This window comes from Crocodylus siamensis, chromosome 2 (assembly GCF_052110815.1).
Source record: "Crocodylus siamensis isolate JL-2025a chromosome 2, ASM5211081v1, whole genome shotgun sequence".
NCBI classification, from domain to species: domain Eukaryota; kingdom Metazoa; phylum Chordata; order Crocodylia; family Crocodylidae; genus Crocodylus; species Crocodylus siamensis.
In genome coordinates this window covers 184,995,872-185,015,398 of record NC_143396.1, presented here as the reverse complement: position 1 = coordinate 185,015,398, position 19,527 = coordinate 184,995,872, and the positions used below count along the sequence as shown (strand labels likewise).

The 19,527-nt window shown below is 40.0% G+C and overlaps 1 protein-coding gene across 1 annotated transcript in view; it reads left to right on the top strand.

Moving 5' to 3' along the window:
• OTOG (otogelin) overlaps positions 1-19,527 on the top strand; it is a 206,966-nt gene that overhangs the window by 107,878 nt on the left and 79,561 nt on the right. Inside the window, exons 24-30 of the mRNA XM_090032569.1 lie at positions 2,138-2,245; positions 6,744-6,882; positions 7,390-7,524; positions 10,229-10,375; positions 14,716-14,835; positions 16,781-16,897; positions 18,688-18,844. Coding sequence (XP_089888695.1) covers positions 2,138-2,245; positions 6,744-6,882; positions 7,390-7,524; positions 10,229-10,375; positions 14,716-14,835; positions 16,781-16,897; positions 18,688-18,844 — 923 coding nt within the window. The remainder of the gene's footprint in view (positions 1-2,137; positions 2,246-6,743; positions 6,883-7,389; positions 7,525-10,228; positions 10,376-14,715; positions 14,836-16,780; positions 16,898-18,687; positions 18,845-19,527) is intronic.

The window sequence follows — 19,527 nt, the reverse complement described above, 5'->3', positions numbered from 1 at the left end:
CTTAACCTTGGAAACACTTTTGTATGTATGTTAACTTTACTTTTGTGAGTCATTTCTTTGAAGTCAAGAGGACTGCTAGTACAAATAAAGGGAGGCGTATGTGTAACTGTCTTTGTTACATTGTATGTCATTAGTAATCATGGAGTGTGTCTACATGTGCCATTCTAAGGCTCATTAGCCATTTTTAAGCCACACTAATGGTGCAGGGTCTACATGTGTGTGCCCTTAATGCTTCTTAAAAATGGCAAAAGCAGGTATCAAATTTAGGCACAAATAGCTAAAGCTCTTTAGCACATGTGTAGACACACTAAGGCACATTAATGCTGTGTATGTCAACTGACTTGAGACTAACTTTAGTCCCAAGTTGATCTGAATAACATGTTAATGTACCTTAGAGCATGCGTGTGTAGACACGAACCTAAATCACCCTAATGTGCGTTAAGCAAATGCGCATTAAGTTTAGGCGTGCATAAAAGCACTGTATAGGCACACCCATAAAAGAGGTTTTGGGGGTTATGTGTCCAGCTCTCTGCACAAATGTAGGATTGCTGTTTCTAAACTATCGTTGACCAAATGCATGTCCAGCCTTCTCTTGAAAACCTTCAATGAAGAAGATTGCTCAACTGACTTGAATAGTTCCAATGATAATAGGATTACTTGAAACAACCATACAATTTAACATGGAAAAATATCACAGGAACCAATGCTGAGAAGCTGAATCACTGGACATTCAAATTAGAAATAACGCATAGATTTTTAGCAATGAAGGTGAAATTGCATATTATACATAGACCAAGCTAAGGGCACTTAAAACCTGAGCATCTGCAAGTTAAAACTTGTCTTAACTACCTCCTGAGTGTCTCAAAGTTATGCTACTTCAGGCAAGTGTTAACTCTGGACCTTGCTATCTAGCTTGTGGTAGGGTAACTTCAGTCTACTCTATGGAGATAAAATGAGCAATTTGCAGTCCTCCAGCATCCCACGATACACTGTTCCCAGTACCTTCTTCTTTCCCCTCCCCTCAGAGGTGGGATAGAGCCCAGACGTTCTGGTTCATAGCCATGCCTCTATTTGCTAGCACTGTAATGGCAAATCAGAGCTGTGCAGGTAAAAAATTATATTCACCTTTTATGTTTGACTTCTCACAGCATGTTCTCACTTTAATACTGCTTAACCCTCCACAGATTTAGTATGGTTTAAATGCAATGGATAACTTCATTCTGACAGTGATTAACGCATGAAACAAATTACCAAGGGAAGGAATTGAGTCTCCATTTTTTTATGTCTTAAAATAAAGACTGGGAAATTTCTGGAAAAATATGCTTTATTCAAACATAAGTTAATCAACTCAGTACAGAATGAACTAGGTGAAATCTGCAGAAGTTCATATTGGATTATCTCAAAGCATCTTTTGACTTGAGGCAGACAAGCTTCTTTGGGTAAATGTGATATCTTTTACTAGACCAAATAATTAGTTGGAAAAATTGTTCTTTGCAAGCTTTTGGGTACAAACTCCCTTTGTCAGGCAGAGGGACGGTGTTTTGACTTAAAATCTTTATATCATTCAATAAGTCTTTTTAGGGCTGGCACCAGGGTTCAGATTACACTTTGACTTTTGTGGGGGTTGGAGGTGGTGGCAGTAGCAGCAGCGGCAGTAGAGAGAAGCCACAGGGTAGCCTGGGCACAGGATCCGGGCAGCTGCAGCAAAAAGTTCCTGGCAGCGACGGGGAGACGGGGGGCGAGGAGGAGGGTTTTCCCTCATGCTAAATGCTAGTTTCTGCCCAGCGGCCATCGCCTTATGTCTCTTATCGGGGGACTCAGCCTCCCTGTAATTTGAACCCTGGTTAGCACTTATAGTGTCCAATGCCATTCTTAATGTTAATTAAATGGACAGTTAAATGATCTGTGAATGGAAGTAACCAAACTGCATATTTGTAAGTGTTGATTAAAACTTGCATTCTTCAGTTCCTGAATTTTTTAAAAACATGATAGGTGCTTTTAAAAGAAAAAGTTAGCCGGGTAACTTGAAAATCATTTACAAGTGTAAGGAAATATTTACAAATATGTAAATCTGTAATATGTAAATATGTAAGTTATATTTCCGTTGAATGGATATGTGATGTTATGTTTTTGATAGCCTCGTTAAACATGGTGATGCGTGTTTTGAGCCAGATGAATGCCCATGTTCATGGAAAGGAAAGGAATATTTTCCTGGTGATAAAGTAATTTCTTCCTGTCATACCTGGTAAGTAGAACTCTGTCCAGTTCCATGTTAAAATTTAATTTATCTGCTAACTAAAACTTGTCTTGTTTTGTTTTCCTGTTTCTTGATTATAGTTTTAAAGCCCAATTCTGTTGTCATCTATAGTAATTTTATTTTTACACTTGCAAATAAGTGTTAAAAATAGATTTTTTGAAAACTGGAATATTGTTTCAAGGGTAACCAAACAACAGCATATTATGTGAGAGAGGGCTGGGCACTACAGGCAAGATTTAGAACATTTTTACTCTTGACTATCAATATCCCAAGGTAATCTAAATTTAAATCTAACCTCAATTGCTAATTCACCAGATTTAGGAGAGGATCGTATTTCTGTAGAAAATGCATCCCGGTAACTCTTTCTTGAGAAAAGGTTTTCTTTTTCAAATTTAGAATGGACATTGAGAAGCCTATGAACGAAAAAACATAACCTTAAAACCATTAGTATACATGCTACAGTTTTGAAATAAGCAAATTCTATTAACAAGATAGCAGATCAATAAAACTGGCCACTGACTCTTTCTTTCATAGTTAATGAATCAACAAGATTTTTAAGAACAGTTCCTAACAGAAACATCACTTTATAAGGTTACTCATTTAAACTCAGAAACCATCCACTTTAATACCTAATGCTGGGAATCTACCATGTGACCTAAAACCATGTCACTCTGCAAACTTTCCTCAGCACCCACAGTGGAGGCTTGGATACCACTACTTACACCACTTTTAGTGCAGTAGGCAAAGATTCCATATAAAAAGCTAAAATCTGAAGCTTCCACCCCTTTCTCCAAACCCCCCCCTCCCCCCAAATAACCTGCCAAAAAACCTCAAAACTCACCATTATCTTATCACCCTGAGAAGAACTTTTTTCATAGTGGTTCCCTCCTCTATTCTCCCCGTTCCCCTGTTAACCTAGAAGCCGGCGCTAATCATTTATCTAGATCATCAGAGTAATTAGCCACATTTTCAAACATCAAGATATTATACAGTACTGTAGCCTGCAACTTACCAGTCAAGCTGCTCCTTCTTTTTGACTCTTCTCTTAATCTACCAGGGATATTTAACTGGTATTCACCTGGTAAACTATTGGAGCTGGCAAAAATCGCTAGAGCCTAAAGCAATGAAGGCTTGTCCAGTCGCACTAGTCAATGCCTTGTCTGGATGTCTTCGCCCCTCCAGCCTTGTGCTGACTGCCTACCTCTGCCTCTCGTCAGGTCCTCAGTATCTGCTCTAGAAGATATTTGTAGTCCTTTGGCCGACTGGTGAAGCGACTTACAAGCCATCTCCACTTGGCAGGAAGGTAAAGCGACCCCGGGTTACTTACCCCCTTATTTCCAAAGGCCTCTGCACTTGGAGCTGTTGTTGGATTGCTTGCACCAAAGAGAATCCTTACTCCCATCTAATTTCTGTAGGACCTTACCAAAAGCCAGCTGCATTGCAAGCAAGAAGACACTAGATAGCTAGCCTTCCCTAATTTTTGCTGAAGGAAAGTAATTTTTGGTTGGAAAATCTTACACCATTCCCTGTTCCACACAAACTCACTCTTCTGGGACTTGGGCCCTTTGTGGTTCCTGTCTCCATGTCAAGAAGTAAAGACTTGCTGAGTGACAAAAACTTTTCCAACAACAGACTAGGTCCACACCAGGCTTTCGCTACCAACTTGATTGCACCAAAAAATGACATACAGTACAAAAAGGCCATGGAAAAGTGCATGTGTGCTATATGAAACGTGTCATTTGCCCATGCAAAATCAAAGAGAGCTGCCATACAAAACAAGCCCATTGAGCCTTCATAGCATTTACCAATTTGTTTCAAACTTTATTTGGTATAGTTGCGTGACAATCCCAATAAGAATAAATATGAAACAATGTCGTATTCATAGTAAATGTCCTGTTATTAACCGTGACTTATATAACTATTAACATAATAGATTAGGGCAGTATATGACTGTACTATAATTACAATGATCTGCAGAATTATGTCTTAAAATTGCAAAGATATTTTTACTTATGACTTCAATAAAAGCAATATCTGTTAAGAGTGGATTGATGCCAAGAAACATTGAGCCCAGTGCTTGGGTCTGCACAGCTGTTGCTCCTGTATACATATTTCTCAAATTCTGGGGCTGACTAGTTTGGACCTTAAAGCAATCGGCAAGTGCCTCTGGATGTTTTAACTGTTGTCACCTACAGTAGACAGCTGTGGCCTGAGGCAAACTGAAGACAATGTTAGTTGGTGTTATTCTCAAATGCACTTGTAGAGGGCCTTTATACTTCTTGCATTATAGATGGTGGTCCTTTCTTATCCCCCAGAGGCCAGCATATAGAAGTGGGTTGGGTTGGCTCAGGAGAAAAGTTGTGGGGTTTGTGGCTAAGTAAATCTAGTGATCCCAGCACATCATGGAGGGCATGCAGAGCAGTATTCTTCATTTCTTCCAGCCATTTCTGTCTCCTTCCAAATCTCTTAAGTATTCTTAAGAGAATTGGCAGAATTTAAAGGTAACATATAGTAGTAAGTCAACGTAAATGAACATAAACTGGTATAAGTTATCTGCCTAGGGGAAGCAAGGTGGACTATCCAGGAAAATAAGTCTACAATAAAGCAGGATGAACCCTCTGAGGGTTTGAAGGGCCAAGTACTGGGATTCTATGAGTTAACAATTGCCTGAAAATTCAGCATAGTAGACTTGATGTCTCATGAGGTGCCTTTCAGTCCCGTGTTCCTATGCTCCTGCTTTAAGTTGCATTCCCATCTACCTTCCTGAGAATTGTTTTTTCATACTAAAGCAATGGCCTTCTACTCTTCTATCACATAAGATTAAAACTAATATTAATACATGCACTATTGATATTAATATGGATATTAATAAGTTAATTTTAACATTTGATTATTTACCATATACTAGTTATTGTATCCGCTATTTTACAGGAAAAATCAGACCCTTAATTTATTCATGCAGTGCAAGCCCCATTTAAGGAATCAGTAGGGAAATCAATTATTCATTTTCAAAATAAATGTACTATGTGTGCTGAATAGATGCATACAGTACTGAACATATAAAACATGCTATATTCAGTTTAAAGGTTATGCTGTAATTGTATCAAAGGAATGACTTAAAGCCTTTATGTAGCATGAAGTTTCCAATGATGCAAAGTAATTTTGGACTTTTAAGTCTCATTTTCAGAAGTGACTTAGACCATGTCTGCAAGGTAGACATTAGGAGCCATACCCTCAAATGCACCGTGTTCTGCATGGGCTGCTTCTCAAACCACAAGTAGTGCAGCTGTATCTGCGTGGTGCTGTAGAAGGGCTGATTAGCATTGGGGTGGGCTGAAGCACCTGTCTGAAGTTGGGGCATGGACCCTCCTCCTCTTCCTCCTCCTGTTTAGAAGGCCACTGAAGCAGCATGACATGTATGGGGATGCCATGTAGCTATGTCCTTAGCCACTCAGGAGCATGAGTCTTATTGTAAAGCTCATAACAGCTTCTGCTGTTTTTTTAAATGGAGTTTAGGCTCTAAAGCACTTAGAGGGTATTTAATTTATTCCCTTGGTCACTACTTATGCAAATATGGACTGAGTAGAGGACTACAGGAATTAAATTGACCATGGATATATTGCTTACTGGGTGTGTCTACATGTGTAGTAATGCACTTTTTCTAATGTGCATTAAATTTAATACCTCCAATACGAGGTACTAAATTAATGCTCATTAGGCTGTGTTAATGCAGAGTAGTAGATGTGCATTTTTTTTAGTGACTCTTAATGCACAGTAGACTATTTTACTGCACATTAGCATAATGTCACAGTTTTTATATGACACTGTAATGCACTGTAAAATAGTCTACTGTGCATTAAAGCGCCCGTGTAGATGCATCTACTGATTCCAGCATTCAGCCTTTGTTGAAATAACTGTGTTATGTGCCTCAAATAAAGGGATTCCTTGTAATATTGGCCATGGACAAATATTTACTTCAAGTAGTTTAAAAAGGAAAGGGGGAGCTGCTGCTTGGGAAGATATAGCAGCTGCTACCCTCTAACTACTCGTAGCAATAAAAGCAAGTCTGTAGTAATACAAGTGAGATAAACCTCACCAAATTTACCCATGGATAAGCAAGGTTACACTTGGAAGCAGTTCTTTATATTTGTATTGGTACAGACTTGTACCACTTGTGCACGTAGCAGTTAGAGGACAACACAGATTTCACAACCCCTGAGCAGCAACTCCCCCCTTCCCCCCCTCCCCCAAAATCATTCAAAGTGAATGTTTATCTTAGATGATCTATTAAATTAGTACTGGAAAGTATGTAAATACAATATGTATTTTTTTAGGTTGAAAAACCAAATACCTTGTACAATATTTGCTACTATTTTTACTTTTCTGTGAATATTTCTAAGGTTTGAAAGATAATCAGTGAATTAATTGTGCCTTGCTTGTCAGTGATTACATCGGATATTTCCATTTTTGATCATACATTTTTCAGCGTCTGCCAGCATGGGTCATTTCAATGCACCTTCCACCCCTGCCCATCAATGTGTACTGCCTATGGGGATCGGCATTACAGGACTTTTGATGGACTCACTTTTGACTTTGTTGGAGCTTGCAAGGTTCATTTAGTTAAGGTGAGATCGTTTCTTTTCCGGTTCCCCAAAATCAAGGTTTAAAAATTAAGTAGGGGAAACTTTTGCAACTGAAAATCTGGTAATGTAGTTGTGTTACTTACATATTTTTTGAATTACTTGCTTTACTTATGCCACAATATTATTTTGTTAAGATTATCCTGCAGACAATTTCTTTTTGAGTTATGCAGTTGCAGCAAACACGAGCAAAATACCTTAGCAGGAAGAACGCAAAATTTACAAGCCGCCTAAGGGAACAGATGAAGGCAGATGAGTTGTGAGGTTTTTCCATGCATCTGTGCTACATAGTTTAATCTAGCTTCTGTTCTACTTCTCACCTACATATACTTTCTGTTGATATTTAATGTGCTTCTTAAATTTTGAACCATGCCCTAATTATGCTTATAATACATTGCAGTTTCTGTCAGTGATAAGAAAAATGTAATTATTTTGCAAAGCTGTAACAAAGTATTATTGATTTAGTTTACATATTTTGTTTTTCCTCTGCAGAGCACATCGGAAACTAGTTTCTCAGTCATTATAGAAAACATTAACTGCTTTAATACAGGAATCATTTGCAGAAAATATATTTTCATTAATGTTGGAAAATCTTTTATAATTTTTGAGGATGAAACTGGAAATCCAGTAAGTTTCAACTTCTTAATATTACAGCAAGAACACATGCATATTACTGATTGCATGTGTTCCTGGTTAACAAGACATCTAAAAGAACAGCTATTCAAAGTAGTCTGCAAAAGTATGTTGTCTTGTATAGTAGATGCTGCTTGCATTTGGCTAGTTCATTGGAATCGGTGAGTGAAATGTACAGAATGTAATATATAAAAGGCCAGACTAGATCAGTGGTTCTCAACCTTTTTAGAGTCAAGACTTCTCTCAGAAAATGCCAGCTCTTAGTTTTCATCATTTTTAACTATGGAAAAATACTAGAGCACTTCTGTTGCAAAGAACTTGGAATGACCACAACAGGTCAGAATGTTTATCGATTCCTATTTGATATCTCCAGGCTTATTTTGTGAATCATGCTTGCACACCTACCAGTGGCAACGTTATGTTGTTTCTACAGCACCATTGATCTCAAGGAACTTCAAGCTGTCATGGGAGTTAGGGAGGGAAACAAGAAGCAGTAGATTAATATGCAGTTACTGGGGAAGGACATGCTGAGACTGGAGAAGTTGCAGTGGGGAGTAGGTAGTGTTTCATGTGATCCTGTACGGGTAATCAAGGAACAGCTTCCTATTTAATATAAACAGTGTCTTTATTATAGCAGTTTCTTACGGAGCTGTTACAGGGCCTACTGTTCTCCCCCAGTCTGTCTAACTCATTTCCTCTTCCTGTCTCCTCCCCTCACTTCCTGTTCCTTCTTTGGACTCCTCCTTTCTTCTGCTGCTGGTTTTGCCTCTGAGATTCATACATATTGTTACAGGTGGGAAGGGAAGCATAGCACTGTAGCTGAGAATCACTGGATTAGTTATATGATCATAATGCTTCCTTGTAAGTTTAAAACATTCAAAGGAAGTTTTGTCATTAACTTCAGCAAGCCCAAGATTTCACTTCGTGTCTCTGAATTTTTTAACATTTCTATACAATTAAATAAAATAAATACCAATTACATTAGTTTGCACTGTGGTTCGGGCAGAGATATTGCTACTACAGATCAGATTCTGCTATTTGTACGCTGAGTTCTGTTACTTCTATATGTATTAACATGGTATAATATTCTACTATGGTAGAGCCCAAAGATCAGGACTGAGTCTCTTTGCATTTGGGGCTGTGCACATATATAGTTAAACATGCTCTGTGCCGCAAATAGCTTGAAGTCTAAGTGGGACTGATTCCAGAAAAAAGTCCTGTTCTGTGAGTAAGGTTGGGAGACTGTGGCCCCATGTAGGGAGGCTCCTGGTTAAGAAAACCCTGCATATTAATAAAAGTAGTTGTGCACGTGCTTACATCCTAATGAAATGAGTAAAAATTGCACCTGTGCACCTTTGAGATTAATTTTGCAGCTTCTTATGGAACCTGTTCAGCATTTTCATTCACTGTCCAATCCTGCTGCCTGAAAATGTGAAAAGTCATAGAGAGGAATTCTCTTATCTTTTGCTCATTTACATGATAGTTTTATAGCCCTATTAGTTATATATTTGGCACTTGCACACAAGCTGCAATTCTATTATCCCTGTACAGAGGACAAAAAAGGGTGTGTATGTAGACTGAGCATGCTCAATAGACTCTGCAGTGCTTGGGTATGTCTAGATCTAAGCATATGCATATCTGAGAGTTAAGTCCTCTGAGAGGGGCCTCCTCTGTTTTAACCCTAGTACCATGTACTTGTGGCACTTACCAAGGAAACAGGTTCAGGGCTCCGCTTACCCAGAGGGCATTTTTGAACCCTCATTTTTAGTACTCCAGCCACCAGACCACAAGTTTGGCACTGTACAAGTTTGGCCTCTCCTCAGTGTTCCTTTTGAAGGTGAGCTGATGTACCTTGCACTTAACAGTCGTGGGTTGGAGAGCACTGAGGACATTTCTGTAGAGGCATATAGCAATGCTGCTCTGTTTCGGGAGCGGCATGGTACCTGGGGAAGCATTGGCTTCTGCTGTGCCAATTACAGTGGCTGTTTTTGTGTTACCTAATGAAGGTGGTGCCCAGGGCTGCTGCCCCAGTTCCCTTCCCTTGGTTATGCTACTGAGTTCACTACTGAGTTTATGCTCCATTAGAGGCAAAAGTCCAGACTAGCACCTCCGCCCCTCCAAAGCATCAGCCATCTCACTAAGCTACACATGCTCCATGTTATACTCTGGCTCATGACCCAACATACCTGCCTCTTTCTGCTGCCCGGGGAACATACTCAAAAGGAGTGAGGCTCCAAAGGAGTGCTGGAGAGAGGACTGCAGAAATGTCTGACTCGTAGAACCATGAGTAAAGTAGCATGCTAGGAAGTCAGACAGTTACGCATTCAGTCCCCCTCTGAGTGAGTGGGGCCTAGAACCTGGATCTCTAGCTTCGTAAGTGTAGTATTCCTGCATCCAGCGGCTGCTGCTGTGCCATCACCACCAGCACATCATGGCGCAGACTCTCTGAAGGGCTGCTATTTTTGGCCCTCCTCAAAATCAGTGCCTGGGGCTATTGCCTGGCTTGCTCTCCCTAGTTATACTACTGAATGCTCTCATGATCAAAAACTGGAGTACCACATTACTTTCTAATCACAACTTAATACTAGAACAACAATTTTAAAATCATCCCTATCATTCCTTTTTGGTGTACTGCATTTCTTTGTGGCTACTTTTAAAATACTTTATGTTATGTATTGGCTTATTTTGTTTTGAACAGAGTCCATCCAGTTATATAGAAAAATTACATACAATACATGTATGGAAAGCCGGATTTTTCACAGTTGTTCATTTTCCAGTGGAACACGTTACCATTCTGTGGGATCAGAGAACAACAATTCATATACAAACTGGACCTCAGTGGCAAGTAAGCAGAAGTCAGAACACCTTAATGCAACTTATACAAAACACTTAGTTAACTCCTATCCTGGTTCAGAGTCTAGAGGACCTAGAAAAAAGAAAACAAACATTCCCACAACACATTTACTGCTGAAGTTAATTGTACTAATTCTCTGACATTTACTGACCTTTACTGTCTTATTACTGAATTTGTGTGAAATAATAAATTAAGGAAAAGCCATTTAGTTTATATGGACCACAGTCTCTACTGTCAGAAATTAGAAGTTAGTGCAGCTGTATTGGTTGGCATGAACTATATATCTAGTCCTCTTGTTTTTTAGGAAGGAAATAATTTTTTCTTGCACGTGTGATGCACATACAATCTGTTAAAAGAACGTTACTAAGTATAAAATTCAAACGTAAAAGTTGGTAATGTGAGAACCACATTTTCTATGAAGTCTTAGTTTAGACTGTTAGTATTATAATACAGTCTTGAATTACAGGTTCACATGCTAATTCTTACATAAGGCCCCTGCCTCAATCAGTTCCAAAGATGGGTGGTGCTCACTGAATGAGTGGTTATTGAATATTTTGTTCATTCCTCATTACTCAGCGATATAGCACATGCCTATATGGAAATGCTGTATAGAAATGAGAATTATTAATATGTTCATGGGCTTTTATAGCTCTCATCATTCTTATACCTGAGTACTTCATTGCTGTTGAGAGGCTGTTATCACAACCCTGTGAGGTGAGGAGGTAACATTGTAAGGACATTTTATAGGTGAGAAACTCGGAAGCAGAGAGTGAGGCCAGAAATGTCCATCAATTTAGAATATTGAGTTTTAATTTTCTTTGAAACACAAGTTGTAATGGGAATGATTTGGACAATGACACCAGGAACCTCAGTATTTATGGAGAATTCCATAATAGCTCTGACCAAACACTACACCTCAGCTAGGGACAGACATTCAGAAGGCCCAAGCCTGAATTGATTCAATCTTTACAGGTTAGTCTAACCTGGCTAGGTTAAATCACTCTGTAACTGCACAGACATCCTGTCTGCACTGAAAAAATGCTGGCACATGCCTGTAGTGGCTCAGGCTAGAAGCTAGGGGACACTAGAGCAGCCCTCCTCTCCCTTCCACAGAGCTGAGCTGAGCGGGGTGTGGCCAGGCCCCAGCAGAATGCTGTGATTAGTGGGGGGTCTCTCCCCTTGATAACAGAGCATTTATCAGCTATGTTATCAGCATTTAGCACCCCACCAGAAAACAAAGCGTCACTCATTAGTTCAACCTCTTCTTAAACACCTTTTTCCAAAGGAAGGAATACAAGGACATTACCAACGGAGTTGTTGATTTGTTCCAAAAAGCCCTAAGTGGACACTGTCCTGTATGCCTTGCACAGCATTAGCTAGCATATGGTGGCTATGGTTCATGCTGTGGGAGAGAGGGGGAAGGGATCTCTGCTTAAGTAGTGGGGTTGGGGGGGAGGCACAGGGAAGCCAGCAGACCTTGCTGTGACTGCAAATCTCTGCCAGAGCTCTAGCCAGGGAGCAGAGGGGAGGGGTCAGCCCTGCGTGGAGCAGAGAGCCCTGCCCAGCCCGGAGAGCATGCTGGGATGCTGGGGGTATCTGGCTTATCTTAAAACAGCAAGGGGTCTGGGACAAACATTGCATAAACCGGTTTGAGCCAAATCAGTTAAGTCTGATACTCCATTGAACCTGGTTTATCTCAGACAGGTTTCAGCCATTTTCAACTGCTTTGTGTGCACTGAATGTCTGTTCTGTTACAGGTTTAAACTAGTTTCTGATCACTTAAACTGCTTTATGTGTTAATGTCTGTCCCTAGCCCTCATGTCTGCAAGCACCAGCACCGAGTGCAGAACTCTACTGATAAAGATCCAAGTTTTTGCAATCTAAATGGAGTACCTTTTATTATTGCACAGAGCTCTGTGCATTAAACATCTCTGGCCTGACTATTTTAGACAGTGTAACCTTATGTTGCACTTCCTATATTCTCAGCACAGCTCCCATTACTTTCAATTGCAGCTATGCATGTTTGGCACTTCTACAAATGATACAGATAGCATCTAGCTCACTGGGGCAGCTTTATTCCCAGGAAAGTATACCTCAGTTATGATACACTTTCCAGCTTTTGTAACAGATGAGCAAGTATCCTATAGATAGCACCTCCACTGAACAACCCTGATTGAACCAAAACAAGGCCATTCAATGCAAAGTATAGCAGGTGTCAGGTAGAAAACAATGGTGTACATATATTTAAGGACTGTGTCATAATACATACTGAAAAAAGTGAACTGCAACCTTAAATCCCTTCCCTCCTCACTGGTTCCTTGTTCTGGTTTACTTGCCCAGCTCGTACCAGGTGTTCCCCATCCCCAACTTCTCCAATATCAGCATACCCTTTCTTGCTAACTGCATCCCTCCCTAACTCCCAGTGTAGGTTCCTTGTCCAGCCAGTTACAATCCCTATCATGCATCTCAGTCCTAGTCTGCTTGCTTATCTCGTCAGCCTCCCTCATCACCCATTCCTGTTTTTTCAGTCATTACCTGCCAGCTTTGGGTGCCAAGTCTCCCTTCTCCTTGGGACCAGGGCACCTTGCATCAGTCTCTTCCCCCAGCCTCCTTTGCATACATAGCTCTTGTCTCTTTTGCATTTGAATTGGGCAGCTTCTTCCTCTGTGATGCTTATGCCCAAAGTGAAGTCACTGAGGCTAGGGACAGACATTCAAAAAGCCTGCGCCTGAATTGGTTCAGCCTTTGCATGTTAGCCTAACCAAGCTAGGCTGAACTGCTTTCCAACCACACAGACAATCCCTCTGGACTGAGGAAATTCAGGTACATACCTGCACTGGCTCAGGCTGGAAGTTGGGGGTGGGGATGGGGATGCTAGAGCAGCTCTCCCTGCCCTTCCACAGAGCTAAACGGAGAGGGGCATGGCCAGGCCCCAGAAGGGTTCTGATTAGAGAAGAGTGTGAACCCTCACCCTCCCTACAGTCCCACTCTTTTCCCCACTCTCTGCTCAAGGGCCAGCCTGTAGCCCTGGTCTAGCACTCTGAGGCAAGGCGGTGGGGGGTTGCAGTGCATGCATCTGTTGGCAATACAGAAATTTTCACTCTCCCTCCCTGCTTCTGTATACTGTCTGCAGCAAACTGACAGGCAAGCAAGCTGGAGGGGAGGGGGCAGCTCGTAACAGTGTTTCTTACCCTTATCTCAGTGTTAATATACAGACTCCTCAGCAAAGGCAGAGGGGAGAGGGGAATTATGTTTAGCAGAGAGTGGTGAGGGGGAGGGAGGGGAGCAAACAGCTCTTCTAAAATGTTTCCAAGGAAGAACATTAAAGTACCTGTTGATTAGCTCCACAAAGTTTGTCTACCTTTGTCTCTCCCACAGAATGAACTATAGCCAGCATGTGGTCTGCTAGCTAATCCAGAGGTGTTTGCTAAGGCAGAGGGGTGGGGGGGAATAATACCTGTTTAGCACGGAGAAGCCAGACAGATGCAGAGGGAAGGACCAGCCCTGATTTGGAGCAGAGAGCACTGCCCAGCCCAGAGAGTATGTTGTGATGCTGGGAGTGTCTGTTTTAACCAGCAAGGGGTCTGGGACAGACATTGCCTAAACTGGTTTAAGCCAAATCAGTTAACTCTCATTAAACCAAGTTTATCTCAAACCTGTTTCAGCTATTCTCAGACTGGTTTATGTGTACTAAACATCTGTTCTGTTACTGGTTTAAACCAGTTTCTGATCACTTAAACTGGTTTATGTGTAATGTCTGTCCCTAGCCTGGGAGTACAGGACCAATAGTTTCCCTTCTCCTGGGTCCAGTCTTTAGACCCTGACCAGTCACGGCAGCTTAGAAACTTCAGTTGCAGGACTTATTCTGAGACTGGAACATACAAAATGCAAATAGATTGTTTAGGAAATTTAGCCACTGACATCTAAGAAGTCTACTGAACAACTTGAACTGCAGATTTTCAAAGGCTTATATTCTGTATTTCATCAGAAAAGCAAAAAGCTCATCTCTGATACAAAGGACACACACTGTCAAGTTTCAAGTCTCTGCTCCAGAGATAACCATAATTTTCATCTTAAATGCCAAACCATTTTCTCCTAGTCTTGTTCTCAGAAATAGTGTTACCATTTTGGCTGAAATCTGGGGAAAAAATCTGTCTGAGACATGGAAAATTTCAGGCTAACATGAAAGTTTGGGAAAGCTACCAACCATGGAAAATAGGGTTTTATAATTCGAAGCAATTTTAATAATAGATGTGGCCAGTAGTTCCACAGCAAATATATATATATATATATATATATATAATTTTAATGTATAGTATATGTCTTTTTAGGGTGAACTGACTGGATTATGTGGAAATTTTGACTTGAAAACAGTGAATGAAATGAGGACTCCAGAGAATTTTGACTTAACAAATGCACAAGAGTTTGGAAGTAGTTGGGCAGCTGTAGAGGCAAGTAATAATAAAAATGTATTTCTTAGTATCTCCTTGCTTGATTACACTATATAGTTTATCAGTTTTGCACCCAGTGATCCCATGCTCTGAAAATCAGATTAGCTGCAGGTAGTTCTTACAATATCTACAGATCATGTAGTTATAATACCTCATTACACTGCAATAATAATAATAGAAGAAAAATAAATAGGCCACCTTTTGTAACAGATGCTACATCACTGTTGCATAGAAAATCAATGTGCGCTTTTCTCCTTATGCTTTATATATACTGCAGTTTTATGTTAAAATCAACATATTGTTCAAAGAGTAATAAAAACTTGCACAACTCTCTTGTACATGTCTGTCTCTTCACTAGGAAATCTGTAAATCAAAATTTCATTTATTTTCAATTTTCAGACACAGTAGATATATAAATATTTTGCTTGCATGATTTAATGTTGCATCTTTAGCTTAAGATGATCAACCATGATGAAACTCCTAAGGTTGTTTTCAGGAGTCCATTGAGACATTTTTTAAAGTAGGGGCTGATAATATATGGCCACTGGATCCAGCTCGTGAAGTTGAAGAGCTTTGCCTCTCCTTGCAGCAGCACTGGGGCTGGGCAGCAAAGAGCTGTGCCAGGGCTGGGCAGCTTCCAGCTGCTCTCATGCTATTGCCACTGTTCCCCACCCTCCTGGCTCCAGTCCAATGGGGGTGGGTCATGTTAGCAGTGGGGGGCCTTTCCTGCACCTGTGGCGAGACCACGCAGATGGGAGCTGCACCTGTGCTGCCACTGCCTCCTTATCCTACTACTCCTTGGCTGCAGTGTGGACACAGCTTCCGCATAAGAAGTTGTGCCAGGACCAGGCATCCATAAACTGTTTGTAATGCCACTGCTTCTCCCTTGCCTCTCTTAGCTGTGGAGAGGTGCAGTTTCAAGCAGATGGGGAGCTGCTGTGGGGCTGGACAAATTTCAGCTGTGGCTACACTGCAGCCAGGGTGGATAAGGGGGAGGTAGCAACAGTATGAATGAAGTTTGTAGGTACTAGCACAGCTCCCCACTGCTAGAAGCTGCACCTGTGCCCGAGCTGGGAAGCTGGGGGTAGGGTTGGGAGGGAGCAAGCTAGGAGAAGTAGTGGTGGCATGGTACAGCTCCCAGCTGCCTGGCTTGAGCATGGGCATGGGGAAAGTCCCCCCTCCAGTAATACAATGCTAAAACCATCCGGCCTGTGCTGGAATGGAGCCGAGTCGTTCTGACCCATGGCTTGTAAATGTCACTGGCCCCTGCCTTGAAGTAAAAGCTTTAACTACAGAAAACAGGAAAATTCAGTATAAGTCACCTAATTCATGTCTGGATGACTCAAGTGAATAATTAACCCAGAGTTTATTCAGTCTAGCAGTCTTTAATTCAAGGGGGAAAAAAACATTTTTTTAAAACTGAATTTTCAGTGCTGTAAAGAATATTGACAGTGGGAATGATGTTTTCTGGCAGAACATGGAAGAGTTGGCTTTACATCATCAGTGCAACTTATTGTTTACAACTGGAAAATATCGAACCATAAAAATGCAATAAGAGGGAAAAATATTCTTTACATTGCTGAAAAATTAAAAATTGAACTGTTTATTGCCATCTATTTGGTGATCTCTCAGTCCTCTGCTTTTAATAGCAGTTAAAGAATGAGGGTCTGGCCCTCTAAATCATGTGAGTACTCTTTATGATTTATGCAATTAATAAGGATTAAGAATTAAACCCAGCAACATCTACATATAATATTAGTGACTTTACTTTTCTGGACAAAAAGTGGAAAAGCTAAATGTTTTCCCATATTGCTTTTTATTTTTCAAATATACATATATTTTATTTCAACTTGATTTTTTTGACACTGTGTTTTTGAAAGTTCAAATATTACAGTGATTCTGAAGTGTGCTTCTGAATAGGTGATGATTTTCCTTTCTGGTTCAGTGTGTTGACAGCTCTGACATTCGTAATCCGTGTAGTCTGAATCCACTTAGAGAGCCATTTGCCAAGAAGGAATGTGGGATACTGTTAAGCGAAACGTTTGAAGCTTGCCATCCAGTGGTGAGTAGTGATGACAAATAAAATGATATACAGTTATGTCTTCATGATTAAAAAGAAACTTTTATTTTTCAACCTACACCAATTTATCTGCCATTCCTGTGTCATAACAGATTAGAATAAGAGAGAAAATTTAGCCCATATCTTTTCATATTCTTAAACATCAGCAGTTAGTTGGATCTTGCATAAGGCTCACGTGCTCATAGTCAATCTCCAATTCATCTAGACTCATTCCATTAATTAGCCATGCTTTAGGGATCAATTGTTCTATTTTTACACAGAGCACTGCAGTTGTTCCTATTAATACAGATGAATTGAAGGGAGGGCCAATTCTATCTTTCTTTCTCTTTCATCCACTGGGTACTTGTACATCAACGTACCTACTTGCTGGATTGTTTTATACAGGGAAATAGTAATATTCACCTATCTCGCACATTTTTTAATTTTAAACAAATACAGCATATCCTGACAGTGTCAACACTGAAGACTTTTCTCCCAGAATAAGTTAAGTAGATTCCTTCACTCAAGTAATACCTGAGAATTTAAATAAGCCATATATCTGGTTCTGGAAGTCAACAGATTCAGGCTGTGTTAGAGAATAGAAGGAGTTATTTTGAGACCAAAGTTGAACACTGAAAAACCCCAAGATATCCTGGAGTATTCAAGTCAAGGGACTACAAGTGACCAGGGGCTTAAAGACCCCCAACTTATCTTAGTTGTCAAGGTGTTAGAGGGGGGGAAGACATGGAAAGTAGGTAGGCCCCAAATAAAGATCATAATATAATTTTACTTGGGAACAAATGTTGCAATTTTCTCCCTGTAATTTGCCCACTAGGTAAACAAGTAGTTGTAATCTTTATTAGCTCCTAAGTATCCTTCAAGTGTAGGCCTATATAGAGGGGAAGAATTTCTTAGGGTGATATCTTTTATTGAACCAACTATGTAGAGTCCATTGTAATAATTCAGTTAAAAAAACCACTGCTAATTGTTTATTTTTCTTTTAAAATTGATCAAATACCACCAGGCTTCATGACAATCACAGCATCATTTATATGAATTTTTTTAAACACTGAGAAATCAAGGTTTATCACTAGTTTTACCATATGCTTTATTATTTATTAAATGACTTGTACAGTTAATGGTTATTAACAAACTTGTTAGGTTTATTTATCTGTAGTTAATTTATAATTTAGTTTAATTTCTTAATCTTTAATATTTTTAACTTACAATTTAAACATGACAACCATTGTTCTATCTCTTACTTCAAGCCAACATGTAGTAGGAGATAGATGACTTTTACATAGAGGTCTTACTAAATGGATTCTTATATATAATATACTTTAATTATAATGCTTAAAACTGGACAGGTCTCTTCTGATTATGATGATGTGATGAAATAGTTTGCTTTTCATTTTATACAAATACATAAAGTAATGGGAGTATAATTGGTAGAGTGGTTAAGGTGTCTTTCTTGTCTCTGAAGTTGTGAGATCAGTCTCTTCTTTGGACCCATGAAAGGCTACCCCCAGTTCACATTAACTGCATATGGGTACCTGGTCATTTGGACTTGGGAACTGTTCCCTTCAATGGTATTGGCTACAGACAATGGTGTGCCTTAACCACAAGTTTCCTGATGGATTGGTAGGCCTTGGTGGGCCCTTGACTTAAAATAATAGTCCTCATAAGCTTTTAAAATCTTACATGGTAAATTGTCAAGTACTTACAGATTTGCATTGAAATTACTGTTGTCAGAATCTATCTGAATTATTTTACAATAAGATTTATCTTTTCAGGTTGATGTCACCTGGTTTTATTCAAACTGCTTAACAGACACATGTGGCTGTAACCAAGGAGGTGATTGTGAATGTTTCTGTACGAGTGTATCAGCATATGCACATCAGTGCTGTCAGCATGGAGTCACAGTAGACTGGAGATCCCCCAGAGTGTGCCGTAAGTGCTACCTACCCAGCCACTGACAATCTGTATATCGGATCTAATATTGAAAAAATAACCAAATTGGAGTCAGCTGAGCATAGCCCTTGTACATTTTACTCTTTAGGGAAGGGATCTGTTGGATGGAACTCCCAGCTCCAGCTGTTCCTGGGTATCTAGAGAAAATAGTCCACATAGCCCACTGTTTGGTCCATATGGATTTGCACTGTATGTTGAGCCACTTGTCATTTCCATCTTTGTAGGTAACACATCCACATTTTCTTCCTTTCCCATGGTGTGAATGGAAGTGTGGAGTCCCTTGTACAGGGTATGTAGAGCCCCACTCAAACTGCTGACACAAAACCACTTTCACAGAATGTGATTGTGGCATACTCCTATTCCAAATACTATGATTTTAGGTTCAATAGAATAGAGAATGTGCCCAGTAATTCATAGAGCAAATCTTGTCTCTCTGTTCCAGGAGCTTTAAAATCTTATATGCCTTAGAAAACAGTTCTTTATCTTCTTCGTTCAAGACAACGTAGAGGAAGTGAAGGATTAGAGTGTTTTAAGGAAGTACAAATCAGAACGTAAAAATAGTGCTTTACTATTAGTCACTAGCTTTACAGTAGGGCCAGGAGGCTCATACTGAAAGTATGGGCAAAAGGGGACAGGGATTTACCACACATCAGTTGCTCTGT